At 44.1% G+C, this 17,179-nt stretch overlaps 1 protein-coding gene across 2 annotated transcripts; it reads left to right on the top strand.

The window, feature by feature from the left end:
- Positions 1–1,931: 1,931 nt before the first annotated feature.
- Positions 1,932–15,259, top strand: dtx2 (deltex 2, E3 ubiquitin ligase). 2 transcript variants are annotated; one of them, XM_080780513.1, is made up of 9 exons: positions 1,932–2,642; positions 3,888–4,476; positions 5,877–5,935; positions 8,431–8,625; positions 10,359–10,420; positions 10,521–10,688; positions 11,223–11,384; positions 12,176–12,265; positions 12,475–15,259. In XM_080780513.1, exons 1-9 carry the CDS (start codon positions 2,249–2,251, stop codon positions 12,709–12,711), a joined length of 1,956 nt encoding a protein of 651 aa, XP_080636639.1. In that variant the 5' UTR covers positions 1,932–2,248; the 3' UTR covers positions 12,712–15,259. The 2 variants fall into 2 exon arrangements, with proteins under 2 accessions (XP_080636639.1, XP_080636640.1); XM_080780514.1 differs by lacking the exon at positions 8,431–8,625.
- The last annotated feature ends 1,920 nt before the right edge of the window (positions 15,260–17,179 follow it).

Genomic DNA, 17,179 nt, shown 5'->3' on the forward strand with positions numbered 1-17,179 from the left:
TACTGTACTGTATGTACTGTACTCCACTGTACTGTGCTGTACTCCACTGTACTGTACTCCACTGTACTGTACTGTACTCCACTGTACTGTACACAACTGTACTGTACTCCACTGTACTGTACACAACTGTACTGTACTCCACTGTACTGTACACAACTGTACTGTACTCCACTGTACTCCACTGTACACAATGAAATGCTATCAAGCAAAGACCTAACATCGGAATCGGATGATGGCCATTACGCACATGCATGGAAAGAAGACTACTCTCACCCATCCGATCTCTGAAAGACTTGCGCACCATGGCATTTCAACGGCTTATTCATTCATTATACATTATGGAAATGTGTGCCGTACCCAGTGGTGATAGGCAGTGTACAAACAATGTAAATTGGATACATGCTCTTCATGCATATTGTTAAAAGAAACAAAGGGAAAAAACTAGGGTTTTCATGCACAGTGCATCGGGACCCAACTCTCCATAGTCTAAAGCACTTCTAGGGCTATGACCACTGTTCCTGATGATTATAAGGGTCGATTCATACTCCTATTTTAGAGCCGAATAAAAGTCGGTTCGGCGCTGTAGAGCCTACAATTTGACGTCATTTGAGGTTCGGGGGGGTGGGTACCGTCCTAAAGTCGGCTCTTCGGTGCTACTGAAATTTTCTGACGAGCCGAAATCATTTCGGCACTACAGCGCCGAAACAGGAGTATGAATCGGCCCTAACTCTCTCGCACCTGACACACACGTTGATAGTTAGTAAAATATCTACTGATGCACACATTTGAACACATCATTAGTGTTTAGTCATCATTGGAATGTTTTCGGGTCTTCTTGTAGAAGACACCCTCCTCCAGGAGGCGATTTAGAGACAGTGTGTGGTAGGTTAACAGCAGTTGTTGGAGACACCGGGAGGCGTCTATAGTCTAGGGCACTGTGGGTTGCCTCCGGGCCTGGCTCCTCCTTCGTCTGACCAGAAGTGAGCATTCTTCTGTGTGTTGTTGTTGTTGGCCAGTCAGTCAAACATCTCATTCTGCTAATATGGATTACCGCAGTATGTGGATTACCGCAGTCTGTAGCTCATTTGTGGGGGGTTCTTCTCAGAAGAAGTGGTTTGAGCAAGCCAACCCTCTCCACCCCGGGTTGCGGTCTCCCCGGCCGTCCTCTGTCTCTCCAGATGTCATGCACACTCTTTTGTGGTTGTCACCCAGTCTGTGCCTGCTTGTCAGTTCGCAAAACATCTACTGATGCACATATTTGGAGACATCAGTGTTATCTGGAATCATTGCATGTTTCGGGTCTTGCAACAGACACTGCCCTCCAGGCGACCCAACAGAGGCTGATCAGACCCCGGCCTGTGTCCAAGTGGCATGCTACTACTATACCCCATGTCTCCTGGGGGCTTAGCGACAGTGTGGCAGGTGAGCTGAAAATATGTACAATATGTACATTTAATTCCACTTTTTAGCCTGTTTTTTGGCTACGTCAAAGAAATCACATTGTAACTCTGGTTACGGTTACAGGATACAAAGCTGGTTCAGCTTTGTTTGTCTGTGTGTACCACATTTGTGATGATTTGATTGGCTGAGCGGAATGTGATGATGTATGATAATAGCGTCAGTCACTTCACACAAAAGTGTGATTTTTATTTATTTATTTATATTTATAATACTTCTATACTACTTTAAATAATTTATTTTCAGTCATCAATGTTTGTATAGCTCATTGTGTATATTGCGTTTAGCTTTTTTCTTTTTGGACATGACCCCGTCTTATAGCTGGTTGCAGCTATTATTATTATTATTATTTAAACGAGTTAAAAAAATTAGAACTTTATCAAAGCAATTGATCTTTTCCTGTGGAGGGCAGCAATTCGCTGGACGTGCGTCAAATCTTTCTCTAATTTCACATGAGGGCGAAGAAGAGCAAGCACAAAGAAGAAGGACCAGAAGAAGAACAGAGGCAGACAAGTCGAAAAGGAAGAAGAACCTAAACCGTCATAATGCCTTCTTATGTCGGCAGTTTATCCTTCTTCCACCTGCACCGTGTCTGCTCTCCGAGATCCTGATACAACTCACTCCATGGAAACCTTTAACGAGCCGAGCTAGCTGCGCTAGCTTAGCATCTCCTCCTCGACCGACCGGGGTTCTTTGACTGTCATCCTTTGATAAACAAGAGACGGAGCTCGCTGTGTTGTTAGCTAAAGCCCAGAGCTAACGTCACGTTAGCTTTGTGTGTGAACTGAACATGGCGATGGTCTCTGGCTCTTGCGTCCGGGTGGGTGGCGGGTCGCGGAGCAGCGGCCCCTCCGTGTCCGCCGCGACACCCACCCAGACCCAGCAGCAGGTCCACCACGGGGGGCCCGGGGGCCCGCCGTCCCAGCCCATGGTGGTGGTGTGGGAATGGCAGGACGACCAGGGCTTGTGGCGGCCTTACAGCGGCGCGGTGAGCGGACACATCGAGCGGTGCTTCTCTCCCCCTCCTCCGGCTCCTCCTGCCTCTGCGTCCTCGTCGCGCGGGGCCGGGGGTCCCGGGGGTGGTCCCCCCGGTGCCACCAGCATCTGCCTGGGCCAGTCAGACCCCAGCCTGGCCCCGTACCTCATCGACATCCCCAGCCTCAAGCAGTTCCGACAGGACACAGGTATTACGAACATACTCAACTCGGCCGACCAGAGCTGATCATCTACACTTTGCGATGCGTTGTCACTCAGATTTTCTTTTTTTAAATCGGTTCTTGTCGGTAAGCGACGCAGCCAAGGATTAGTTCGACGAATTTGTTTTAAGTTAGTTCTGCTCCGATTCAATATATCGGTTGAAAATACGTGTTTTTTTTGACGCGCGGCTAAATATGGTTAAGCGGTAGCCTAATCTAAGTTGTGATGATGATGTATCATGGACTCAATTTGACTGGTCCATGCGCGTGTTATGTGCATCATGATGACTGTAACCGCTCCTAAACAGTCATCTGAGGCAGAATAAGATTTATTTATTTATACCCAAGAGACAACGTGGAAAAACTGCACGACAAAACATGTTTAACAATGAATTATAAATGTCATGAAACTGTAACAAACAAAATAACAGGTAACATACCGTGTGCGCCTTCTGTACAGATGAGTAGTTACGTTCTTGTTCCTTTTTAATTTATATTTTGTAGAGACTGACATGAAGAGCGGAGAGCTTCTTTCCTCTCTGTACCTTGTTTGTTCTGACCAAACATTTCCACACTCAACAGGTGATTTTAATGAGGTGATTAGGGTCTCGAACCCTGACGTAGGTTAGGTATACTTTACCCTAGCTTGTTACGGTAGCATATTTACACAGCAGTTGGCAAAGTTGTTCTCAAAGTGGGGTCCGGCGTCCCCAGCTAAACAATAAATTGATAGTTGGAAAACAAATCGACCCTTTTGGCCTTAACCAAGCACTGAGCAGTCTGTAACACTGGGAGTGTAGAAATGATAATGTGTACATTTTCAGAGTTATGAGTGTGCCTGTGGCCTAAATGCCTACTGGGTGTCCTTTTAAATGGTACATTTTTGAGAACCACCACGTTGGCACTTGGTGGATGTCAGTCAACGCATAAAGGAGGCTCATGCCTCATGGCCTGTTAAAATCAATGTAATATATTGTATAGTGTCTGGCAGTGATAGTTGGCTAGTGGCAGGCCAGAGTTAATGGAAGCTTACACACCTTCTGCAATGACAGGCTCTTCTTTCCTCTTTAAAGAATGTTTACACCTAGTGTTATGCACTTGCAGGGAGAGTGAAAACATGTCTCTGAATTTTTGTTTGTGTGAACAATGTAAAGGGATGTTAAGGGTATTGCATTAAGATTATATACTGTTACTGTATTTAGGTTATCCAACAGCAATCCGTCTCTCTTTCAGGAAAGACGCGATCAGTGCGCCGGTCGCTTTTTGCCCAGTCCTCAGGCCTGGGCAGCGGCGTCTACTGGGAATGGGCCAACGATGAAGGCGGATGGACACCATATGAGACACGCACTTCAATCCTGCTGGAGCACAGCTACCAGGCCCGCCAGGCTACAGCAGACTTGAATCCACATGGATATAATTACATTGTTGACCTTACATCGCTGGCCCAAGTCAACAAATCCACCAGCTTTAGACGGCAAGTGCGACGGCAGTGTAACTTGCCCTATCCGCTAGCGTCCTCTAGCTCCTCTGCCATCCCCCCGGGCCTTGCCTGCTCCTGCCAGCAGTGTCTGAGTCACGGCAGCACGGGTCCCATTCCTAGCCGCTCTCGACACTCTTTTTCGTCAGGGCAACTGAGCCGCCCTAGCCTGCAAGGGGCAGGAAGGGCCGTAGTGGCTCACCCCACCCCGGTCTATTCACCCTACCCTAGGAGACCTCTGTCCGTTGGGGGTATGTCTTGGGGTTGTCCTTGGCCTCCACCACCCCCCGGTAGTCAACTTTCTGGCCCAGCGCTGACAAGCTCCACAGCTGGTAATGGTTTAAGGTTGGTATATGTGTTTTGATTTTTTTTTGTCAGGTGAAACCTGACCTACGACAGGCCAGTTTTTAATAGCGACCTAGTCATCAATGGGAGTCGGCCCCATGCTGCCTAAGCCAATTGGAGACGCCTAAACACCACCTAAGCCATTGGGATACGCCTAAACTCCACCAGCCAATTGCTTAGTAGCGACCTAGTCATGATTGGCTGCCTCTTAAGCTATGACACGGGCACGGCGGAAGTCTGCAAATCTGCAATGCCCAGACCACACTCGTATAAACACTGCAGCAGAGCGGACTCAGCGGAGCGCTCGCCTGATAACCGCCTAATGTTATGAGCAAACTGGAGAGCATGAAAGATGCACAACGGAGCCAGCGAGTTTCACCTGACAAATATATGTTACTCTCTTAGGTCACCGATTCACTAGCCTTGGAAACCCAGACGTTTTATTTCCAGGACCGATGCACTGGTTAGAGTTATAGAGACTAGAACAGAACCTCAGCGTTAGTTTGGCATCTGTGCTGTTAAAAAAAAAATGTTTATGCTTTTGCCACTGGGAATAAAAAGTAGACATGCCGGTAGACACAGCTGCCTTTCTTTGAGCTTTGCTTCAATATTGTGTTTGAATGCGTTTCATAGTGCTATTTCTGTGTTCTCACATTACAACAACTGCATAATGCTCTCATAAGCGATGACGGGACAGAAGATGATGCAACACAGTTTTTCAACAGAATTGACAACTGTTCTGTTGTAGATTTTCTTTGTTAATCTAAAATTGGAGTGAGATGTTGTCCAATGTCCATACAAGTTATTTTTCTACTAGTGTGAACTGAAGTGGGCACTGGGCAGTAAGTGAAGACAAAATTAGATATTTGTGCCATTTTTTTGGAGTAAAGTGCAATCTTCATTTCAGTAAGGCCAGGTGTAATGAGCATTTTGCGTTTTTGCCAGGTGTTTGAAAAGTGCCTGGACTACATTTGCTACTACCTCTAGTAGCGACCGTAGTGACAACATTTTCATGATTGACTGCCTCGTCTCTAGGCTGCCTCTAGTCTAAGCCAATGGGAGTCTTACTCATAAAACCCATACTCTGAATGCTGCAACGTGAAGCTGTGAGCTTAGGCAGAGGCTGCGGCACACAAACTGATTATACTGTAAATGTTCATAAACAAGAGCTTTCTGCACCTGCCAGTTATGACGGAGTCGTTCTTGTTTATACTTGGTTGTATGCCGCCCGTGTCGCACACAGAACATTGCAGATCTACAAGTTCACAACGCGTTGCATTGTGAGCTTGTATATCACCCTTTTTGTTTGGTATATCTTGCTTTTACCAGCACAAACATTTTCTGCTTGTTATGCTTCCTGCATGTCAGTCAGCCAGTGTCTTCTTTTTCCTGTTCAACAGTGTTCCTGCCATCCCTGTCCAGCTGAATGGATCCACTGGTGTGAGCTCTGCCCTGGCAGGTAAATGGGTCACCAGCCAGCCATCCTGAATGTCCTGTTCTGCGTCGGTTTGTTTGGCAGTTGTGTGAGCAGGGTTTGCTAACAAAAAAAAGCAGGGAAGTGGGTTTGGCCTAACCACTTAATCCCAATTTATTTTGTTGTACAATAGTGTCAGGCGAATATGTCAAAATATTCCTGTGGGCCGCCACCAACCCAAATATCGGATATTGCCAATATACTGTATTTGCGCAAGAAAATAATTCTCACAGGAACGGCTTCCTTCTGGGGCAACCCAACAACGACGCATGCATTGCCAGTGTCTGGTTACTATTTGTAACGTGACACAGCAGTTTTTCAGTAAGAGGAACAGAGATGAGACTGTCTGTCTCATCTCTGTTCACACAAATGGGACTTGACATAAATCTTGAATTAATAGCGTGTCAAAACTAAGTTGAAGCAGTGTAGAGACTAAATCCCTTCTGGGTGCAATTCATTGACGGCAACAATGTTGCAAATGTGGCATCCAGTTCCCTTTTTATGTGGGCATTGTCTGCAGGCTAATCACTTGGTTCAATTTCTCTTGAAAGGGACTAGCAAAATTAGTGTAGGGCAGCTAATGCCCAACATTATAGTTTCGTACCCATTGATTGACTGATAATATAAACATAACCACTTAACCAGACTTTGCAGATTGCTGAGAAATTTGACAGCAATCACTTCAGAATTAAGTGCAAGATCTTCAAGAGAGAACAGCTAGATAGGTGGAAATAAAAATGGATCGGAGAGCAACCAAACACCGTTATACATATAGTCAGTCACTGCCCTATTTTGTGAAAGACTCAACGGAAATCAATTGATGCAACACAAACATGCATAATATGGCCCACATTGATTAGCATTTGGTGCAAGCTTTCTTGCTTTGTATTGCGCTTTACAGGTTAACCATACAAGCTCACAACGGCTCGCGGCCCCCAGTTAAAATTATGATTATGTTGGGGGTCACAGCCTGAAAAGGTTGAAAACCACTGGACTGGTGTAGTATGTCCTATTTTGGAAAAGGAACATTCAGACTTGTGACTGCTGGAGAGTAAGCAAGCATACCCACGCATTCTTGCTTCAATGATAGACAGACGGCATGCATATCCATAGGCAGAATATTCCAAACCATGTGCAGCTAGAGCAAAGACCTCTTTAATGTATACCCTGCAAATCCCTCATTGTTAATTACGGCAACTGAGTTAAAGTAACTTTCAGATTTATGGGTAAATGACATGGGGGGTGTAATGAGAAATGCCTGTCTTTGTAGCAGTAAGAAGCCCAGGCACTGATTTGTATGATTTGCCATGAAAATACACCTCATATAAATTATTCAATGTTAAAATAATCAGGAATAACACCATTTAACCGATTAAGACCCGAGGACAATTCTACAAATGTCTTCTAGATCCGTTTTCTGAACCTATGTTGCTATATCAGTGGTGCTCAAACCTTTTCATGTGAAGGACCCCCAATGATATGTATTTCAGTATTTGGCCGCGGACCCCCAGTTTTGTTCCAGGGACCCCAGAAGCAATGATCTGTGTTAAAAATGTTTGCTTTATTTTCAAATTGTCATGACTTTTGAATAGCAAAAGTATAAATAATGCTTTGTAGCTCAAATAAAAAATGACACGGATGCTTTCCTGGTCTTAATGGATTACCCAAAACAATGAAGGCGGAACAGAATTTTATAATGATTGGGGTTAGTTTTGTCATATGGCTGTTATTTTTGTGTTGCTGCCCGTCATCAACTTTGTTGCCATCACAAGCCCCACGAGACTCTTACTGGATTAATTGGAGGATCCTCTGAATAAGCCTGTAAAAGATTGAAGATGAAATAAAATTTCCATCTAGGTTTTGTAGCCCGATCACGGCTCAAATGGCCAATCAACATTGTGTTTTCTTGTCCATAGTCTTTCTTTACAATGTCTAGACATCAGCTGGTCATTTAATAGAGTCTGCAATGGTGTGCAGGACTGTTTTATTTGTTATAGTTTTGTCACTCTTGTTAGATTCTTTGTCGGGATCATAACAATTGTACATTTTCACAGAGAGCCATTTGAAGGTGGCATGACGATTTGCATGCTTTGATTTTCCATTTTTCTATTGCATATTCTAGTAATTTTATGAATTACTAGTACAAACAAATGCATACTTATTACTCCAATGATGCAAATGGTGACAGTTGTCATTTAATTCCACAGCAAGATGACATGAAATCCTACTAAACATTAACACAAACTTAAGCTTTGACATAAATAGGATAACGCGCTGATTGCATAACCCCTCTACGATTGTGTGTGGATGAATCGGGGTGGGAGAGTGCAAGTGTCCACTACTGCTTTGTCCACTCTGCATATCTCATCCTTTTGATTTCTTCCTCCCTTGCCCCTCGCTCCGGCGATATCTCCACTGGCTCTCCACCCCGGCCTCCCCACCCACCCCACTCATCCCCACCCCACCCCACTCCACTCCAGGCATGGCCTCCATTTTGATGTCAGCAGTGGGACTCGGCGTGCACTTTACCAGTGCCCCCCTCCCCCAGCAGCTGCAGCAGCCTGCTCCTCTCTCTCTTCCTCCTCCTCCTCCTCTTCTATCCCCAGGCAGCAGGCCCAGCAAGGCCCACAGCGGCAGCAGTTCAGTTAGGAGGGCAAAGAGGCAGCACAGGAGAGGTAGCTACCACATCACCATCACCGTTGTCCCTTTCTTTGCGTCTGCGTTGTGTTAAGTCTGTCCTCCACCGGTCCACCCACCTCCACCCTGACATGACACATGGACAGTTTGGACACGGCATTTCATCACGCATCAACTCGCATTCACTGCCTCATTGTTGTTTATTCTTGGGGTTTGTCAGACAGGTTTCTATGGTGTGGCTCTGTAAGGACTAAGGAGGCCAGCTATCTGGAACTTGCCCACAATTCTAACTTAAATTGTACAATTGGACGTCCATTAGAGTCGGATCAGGCTGAAAACTTGCAGAAATACTTTTTTTGTCATACATCATATGAATATGACTGGGAGTCATAGCTGACTGGCTACATGAAGTCAGAGAGCCATAACGTTATAAGTCTCGTTTTATGTTTAGTTTACATCTACCACTGTGAAGAGAACAGTTATCAGCTTTATATATCTTAACCCCACCCCGTCCTCATTTGTATGCCTCATTTCGCTCCTGCTTTGCATTAATTTCCGTCTGAATACATTTCCCATCTCCGCCTGAGCCGCCATGAATATCATCACATGTCTTATGAGTTATGACTGTCATTCATTCATATACTTTATGTTGCCCATTTGTACTCTGCTTCTTTTTTATTATTATTATTTGAATACACTGGAAATAATGAGGGAACCGGCAGGAATCTTAAGCGAGTGCCAATGGCTATTGAAATGTGATCCCATTTAGAATGGTGTTCATACTTTGACCCAGCTGTGCAGGATTGATACCCCTAGAGCTGTTGTAAATTGAGTAAAACCTAAAGATGGATGTTTACTTACCACTGAATCTGGTTCCACAGCAGACTTGATACTCCGCGTGAACATGAGAGAGAGAGAGAGAGAGAACGAGAGAGGGACATATCTCACACACACACACACACACACACACTCTGATGGTAGTGGTATAAAGTCGTTCATTACTCACCCTTCATTCCAACCATAGCTACTATACATTAGTACTGTATTATTGATTAATTTTCCATGAGCCTCATTTTCCATTTTCAGCCCTGTCCTGCTGACATGACACATCTACCCCCCACCGCCGCCCTATTAAATTATTTAATGGCTTAAAGGAATACGCCACTGTCAGATTTGTGGATGTTTAGTCAATTTGCGACATTAACGGTGTCGATCGATGCAATATTGTTTTGGTTACATGCAATTCTGCCTGAGAAAACAAGAAGGTAATTGTCCTGTTCCAGTCTCAACGTGGCGAGTTCTCACTGTTCAGTGTCGACTAAAATAAAAGTTTGCTTCTCTAGCAGTTTAAGGCGTTTGCCCCTAGTGGCAGAGGGGAGAATGATGTCCGTATGAATATGTCAGCACCCAGAGTAGACTATCTGTGCTTTCGATTTTCTGCTTCGGCAATGTGGAGAGCATTTATGGACTTGGCAGTGCACCATTTATTAGTCATTAGAGATAGAGATGGATAAGGTTGATAAACAATGGAGTATTCCTTCCCATTTTGTATGGCAGGATGAAAAGAGCTTACATACATGTCTGGAATACACATGCCTTTGTCCTGACTAAAAAGTCAGATGCCAGACTGAGACTGCAAACTTGTGACAGAGAATTCAGTCAGTCGTTGTCACCCGACTGATTTCAATGGCAGCCTCACTGGGCCCGGATACATCTTGGGTGTGGATACCAGCCCGCCTCATTAATTGTGTCTCCTCCTTTCATGCCTCAGCCCAGAGACCAGAGGAGGTGCTCCAGCGCTACATGGAGCAAGTGGCTGTGGTCTCAGATGAGGTATCCATTTAGTTGTATTAATGTTCTTTAACCGTGTGTTGCGTTTACAATACCAGCAGTTGTGACACTTAAAATCTTCTACATCTACACATCCTTTCAGGATTGTATCATCTGCATGGACCATCTGTCGAATCCATCTGGCTACGAGACGGCATCACCAGAGGGCGGATCCCAGAGCATCCTCCCGGACACTGTGGGCAGGTTTACCAAGTGTGGACACACGCTGCATATGCTCTGCATGCTGGCCATGTACAACAATGGAACCAAGGTATGCGAGTCAGTCTCCAGGGTTTATGTTGCAACGTGCATAGTTAGACATGTCGGGCAAAACGGAGGGCAGCACGAGCAGTGACATTTTGAAACGTTATTTTGGTAATGTTCTTTGGGCCATGTGAATGAAGAAGACATTTCTGTTATCATTGAAACTACTGGAAAGTGGTTGGTGTGTAGAGAGAAAATTATCATACTGCATAAGGGTTGGGTTGGTCCTGATGTTGGCACAATTCAGTCTGAATAAATTTAGTTTATATCATGGCAGTGCTTTTCAGTGAATGCACATATTGAATATAGACGTGGACATTACAAATGGACTTGGGAAGCCATACGTGTAATTCTGTCTTCATTAGCATGATATTCCATCAACTAAAAATGCTGCTGCCATAAACATAATATTCTGTTCCCTGGAACTGAAGCTGGTACATGTCCCAGTTCAGTCAGTTCTTATTAGTAATGGTAGGTGTATCTTGAGCATACCTAACTCATGTTTGGTTTGGTAAAAATTGCCCCTGTTCCCTTCCTCCAGGATGGTAGCCTCCAGTGTCCCTCATGCAAGACAATCTATGGAGAAAAGACTGGCACCCAACCCAAAGGCAAGATGGACATCTATAGCATATCCCAATCGCTTCCCGGCCATCCCAACTGTGGCACCATCCAGATTATCTACAGCATACCCCCCGGCATACAGGTAATTCACTGTCGGTCTTAACCCATTAAAACAGAGAAAGCATCTTGTGTCACTTTAGATTTGAGCCATATTTTGTGCGCTTATTTTATTTATTATTGCGGCCACAGGTCGCATTTACTATGAAAACTTTTCCCGTCAGTTAGTCTGTCACCCCCAGGCATGACCATATAGTCATGCCTCGTGACAGAGATGGAGATCCCTCATCAATATTTAGCCCATATATGGGAATGCCCATAAATGGAGATCCCTGATGTCATCAATATTGGCCAGCAACCCTACATCTGACCTCAAACCCATAGATCTCCATCTGTTCTGACATTCCATATGTTAATCCTTCCCCATCCATCCTTCCTCTTCGATGTCTCCCTTTTGACTGATGCCTGTCCATTTAAACTCTAGACGGGACTGCCCCAAAGTTATTAGTGCAGCCGCACCCGGCTGGCGGCGAAAACTAGAGTTCTCAACAGGCCAGAAACTTAAGACCCAGCCCTACCTGGGCCCTCATCAAACCCTGTACACTCAAGACACTGCCCCTGCTGCCACACTTAGATCTCCATATATGGAGCTGACCTGTTCTGGCATTCCATATGTTGATCTGAACTCATCAAACCCTGTACACTCATGACACACTCCATTATGGCCAGTACAGAATTCATTCCATATTTTGAACTGACCCCCCCCCACCCAGCAGTCTGCTGTCACCCAGGCGGATGCATGCACGCGACCTCAAGGTCGCTTCTCGCCATCAGGTGTCTTACTGGTTATTATTATTGTGTGTGTCTTGTGTCCAGGGTCCAGAGCACCCCAACCCAGGGCAACCATACACCTGCAGAGGTTTCCCTCGCCTGTGCTTCCTTCCAGACAATGAGAAGGGCAGAAAGGTAAATGTTTTCCTTCTTTCATCTGCTGTAATTTAAGACGAAACGAGTACAAATGACGTGATGATTTAAAGCTGCAGTATGTTAGTAAAAATATGTTTCTACTTTGTCCACCACTGCTGTACATATATTATTTATGCTAAAATATATGCTTTTAAGCTTCCTTCGGTTTAAATTGAATATTTAATCCCTTTGCTTCTTCCCTGCACCAGGTCCTGGAGCTGCTGAAAGTGGCATGGACGCGGCGTCTCATCTTCACCGTGGGCACGTCCAGCACCACCGGCGAGCCCGACACGGTGGTGTGGAACGAGATCCACCACAAGACCGAGATGATGTCCAACATGTCTGGCCACGGCTACCCTGACCCCAACTATTTGGACAACGTCCTCTCTGAGCTGGCCTCTCAGGGTGTGACCGAGGACTGCCTCAAACAGCCAGGCCCAAGCTAGGCAGGCAGAGCCTGGCTACAGACTGTCCCATCAACTACTGACCAGTGACCAGTACCCCCCCCCCCCAAATGAAAACCCTATGTCCTCAGTCACTGGTTATTGAAAGTCAGCATTGCACCGAGTCCCTTTACCACCATGCTTGAAGTAACTGGAGGATAAACGTGAGCAGAAGACTTGAAGCTTCTTTAAGAAGCTCCGTGAACTTGAAGGTGCATAGCGTAGTGCAGGGGTGGGAAACCGTTTTCACTGAACAATCAGTGAAAAGCAACAATGCTTTCACATCTTAATATGGGCTGGTGATTAGTAGACTTCACGTGGAAATAGTCTGTTTAATATTAAAACTTAACAGAGTAAGTCAATAATTTAACATGAATAATAAATAGACACATTCTGAACAATAACGGTAAAAATCGTTAATGTATTTCAAAATCCTAATTAATATTAAATGAAACAAAACCCCCAAAATTTGTCCTGCAGAGGGATGGAGTGAAATGTAATTACACATCTGTTGTTTGGGAACTAACTGCCAGTGCATTAAAGTCAGGATGGTAGCTGCAGGGTACAATTCTCAAAAACGGTGGTCAGCTGTCACGGCTGATCAATACTTTGACTTAGAATGTAGGTATTTAGCAGTCACTCTTATACTGGGAAGCCGTCATGTGAGCAAATGCAGTACCGCACTACCTTCATGCAGTCATATCATCAAACGGCATTCTGCTGAAAATGCAGTTTGCCAACATTAGTATTCTGTCGACTCGTCCAACTGGATACAAATGATTTCTCATTTGTATCCATGGCAAGAACGTATGCTAAGGTCGGATTCACTTTCTTTTTCTCAGTCCACTTGTCGGCTGGAAAAGTCTTACAAAGTGATATGTGGTGTCATTCCAAGTTTCCTTTGCCTTTGCTTGCGCAGTAGTTGGATGAGACGAATACATTTTCCATTCGACGTGAAGAAAAATAATTATCTTCCCCCGTTCTGTGTGGAAATGACTTGTCTGTCTCTTCGCGTCTCTTCTCAAACTCATTGTACCATTCTCTCATCAGCTGTGGTTTAGCCCATTAAAACTGGGAACGCATCTGTGTTATTTTAGATTTTTGCGTTGGCCATTCAAAAATAGCAAGTGTACAAGCTCGCAAAGTTTTCTATTTTTGAACATTTAAAAGAAATAAGTGTTTGAGTTTGAGAACTACTGATTTAGAAGGCTTTTGTAGAATCGGTCTCAGGTCTTAATGAGTTAAAAGTAGTAGCCGAGTACTACTACTACTACTACTACCAGGTTAGTACCAGGTGGTAGTAGTACCAGGTATGTACCATTGATATGCCTCCAGGACCATTCCTATGTTCATCTGGGTCGCGTTGCTCCCATAATATGAACTTGTGGGGGGTTCACATTTAACCAAGAAAACCTGAGCGTGACTGGGTGGTGGACGATATAATATTAATAATGGATGTTTTTTGCCTGGGTTTTCTAATTGTTCACGGTTGACCAAAAAAAGCCCATTAAGATGACCGGTCGATCGTAAACACATGGTCTCCCACCCCTGACATAATGTTTATCAGGAGTATATTAGAATGCATTAACTCCAGTTTGCACCCCGGTGCATTTGTGCTTGTCTTCTGTTCTAACCTATCGGATGTGCTGCAGCTTCGCATACAAACTGAGAATACGGACGACAGTGGATCTCCCATTGACTCCAGAACTTGATTCATTGTACCTTCACATCAAGAGACCCTCTTGTATCCCATAGACGTGCACAATTAAAATCGTAGCTTACATAGGGGATTAAAAAGTCATTAAGCACTTTAGTTCTTACAGTGCATTTATTCAAGATTTGTTATTACCAGGTTAGGGCTGGTTGGATTGTGTTCTAATTGGTAATTTATGCAATTAAGAATGGGTATCTGCGGGAAGAGTTATGTTCAGCACAAGAACACAAAATGATATTGACTTAGCTAGGTGAGTATATGTTTAATACACCTAACTAATGGGAAAAGGCAATACCTTGTTTTAAATATGTAAACTCAGCACTGTAGAAGAAACAACAGTCGTATGTCAATGGATACTGGTTAAAAAATTACCGTTCTGGCTTGGATTTTGAGAGATTCTTCTAATTTTAAACCTTTAATAGCATTTATAATTTGACCCTGATTTCTGAGCAATTTATTTTCCCAAGTTTGATGAGCAGATGGCTACTGCACTCACATGGTGATTCACATGGGTTACGAGGTGGAACAAGATACTGTCATGTGTAAAACATAAGGCTTGGCCATTGTATCCAAGTAGATCAGATACGACTACTGAGAAAATATATTCTACACAACCTCTGGTCAAGTAAACCTTCAAGTGTGACAATCAAGGTCAAAATATTGCCAACCAGGACCAGTGGCACGTTGAAACAAGAGACATGTAAAGTCATTGTTAACCTGACCACTGGCTCTGAATTGTACACTTCTGTTATTCTGCCCATGATATTGCAGTACAGTTGTTTAACTGGGTCTTGAGATGTATGCAAGTGTAAACATTCTCTGCAATAAAGAAATTATATAAAACAATTCTGTCCCCTTGCTGTCGGGTATAGTACCGTGTGTGGATATGATAGTTTAACTGTCTGATAATCCTATAAATATATTGTCACTAATTGATATTTATTGCTACTCTGCTAAGGTGTTATCGTTTACTACGAACATTCCATCTGCAAAGTGGTGGTAGCTGGTAGGCTACTACAAGGTACCGAGCCCACCAACTCTGCCAAAGTGAAGCATGTGAACTAGACGTGTATTCAACTAGCACATTGAGAAAAATAAAGTGATTTTTAGTGGAAATTTCAATAGTGGTTCAGGTAGAAATTCTGACACTTGGAAGCTGGACCTTTCCTTTGCCATGGTGCCTGTCTGCTGTGCAGTGATTTTGATACCATGTATCTTTAAAAAATCACAAAATACCTCATGAAACATACTGAGCACATTCATGCTCCTCTAACAATATAAATACCGTAGATCAGTGATACTCAACCTCAGGCCCGCGGGCCACATCAGGCCCGCGGGACCATTATGACTGGCCCACCAATGAAAAAAAAAAAGAAAGAAAATCTGGAAAATGAAATAAAAATAAATAAATCTGAATGAAGTTATCTTTAATTACATTATTATAAGTAATACTATTAGAGTTGTACTATTACTCGAACGAAAATAAAAGCTTGGGGGGGGGGGGGGGGGGAGATGCAATGCAAATGAAAGACATATACTGTGTATCCCTATTCCCTGACATAATTTTATAGCTAAACGGACAGAATTCTATTTTATTTGAATGATGAAACCCAGCTGCCATTAATAGTTGGAAATGGAAATGGAAATTGCGGAAATTGTAATTGCGGAAATTGCGGAAATTGTGGAAATGGAAATTGCGGAAATGGAAATTGAGGAAATGGTAATTGCGGAAATGGTGGAAATGGAAATTGCGGAAATTGCGCAAATGGAAATTGAGGAAATTGCGGAAATGGAAATTGCGGAAATTGCGGAAATGGAAATTGCGGGAATGGTAATTGCGGAAATTGCTCTTCACTTATAGCTATCTATTTTCAGGTAGATTGTTTTATTTTACTCAGTCAGCCATATCACTACTCATTTTTTTTCATGAAAAAGGTCATAGCTGGGTAATGTATTTTCAGGCAAATTGTGTTTATTGTATTTTATTTTACTCAGCCATAACAATTTATTTTCTGTTAACCAACTTGCTGGCTGGCAGGCAGGCAGACAGCTACTCATAGACAGGCAGACAGACAGACAGCTACTCATGGAGAATTGGACAGGCAGGCAGTCAGACAGCTACTCATAGACAGGCAGACAGACAGCTACTCATGGAGAATTGGACAGGCAGGCAGACAGCTACTCATGGACAATTGGACAGGCAGGAAGGCAGACAGCTACTCATAGACGGACAGACAGCTACTCATGGACAATTGGACAGGCAGGAAGGCAGACAGCTACTCATAGACAGACAGACAGCTACTCATAGACAATTGGGCAGGCAGGCAGACAGCTACTCATAGACAGACAGACAGCTACTCATGGACAATTGGACAGGCAGGAAGGCAGACAGCTACTCATAGACAGGCAGACAGACAGCTACTCATGGACAATTAGGCAGGCAGGCAGACAGCTATAGACAGGCAGACAGACAGCTACTCATGGACAATTAGGCAGGCAGGCAGACAGCTACTCAGACAGGCAGACAGACAGCTACTCATGGACAATTGGACAGGCAGGCAGGCAGACAGACAGCTACTCATAGACAGGCAGGCAGACAGCTACTCATAGACAGGCAGACAGTAAGACAGCTACTCATTGACAGACAGACAAATAACTACTCATGGACAGACAGACAGACAGACAGACCGGCAGGCAGGCAAAGAGCTACTCATGTTATGTTATTATAACAGCTACTCATGTTATGTGCAATAATTT

Source organism: Protomyctophum bolini (assembly GCF_963924005.1).
Source record: "Protomyctophum bolini genome assembly, chromosome: 13".
NCBI lineage: Eukaryota > Metazoa > Chordata > Actinopteri > Myctophiformes > Myctophidae > Protomyctophum > Protomyctophum bolini.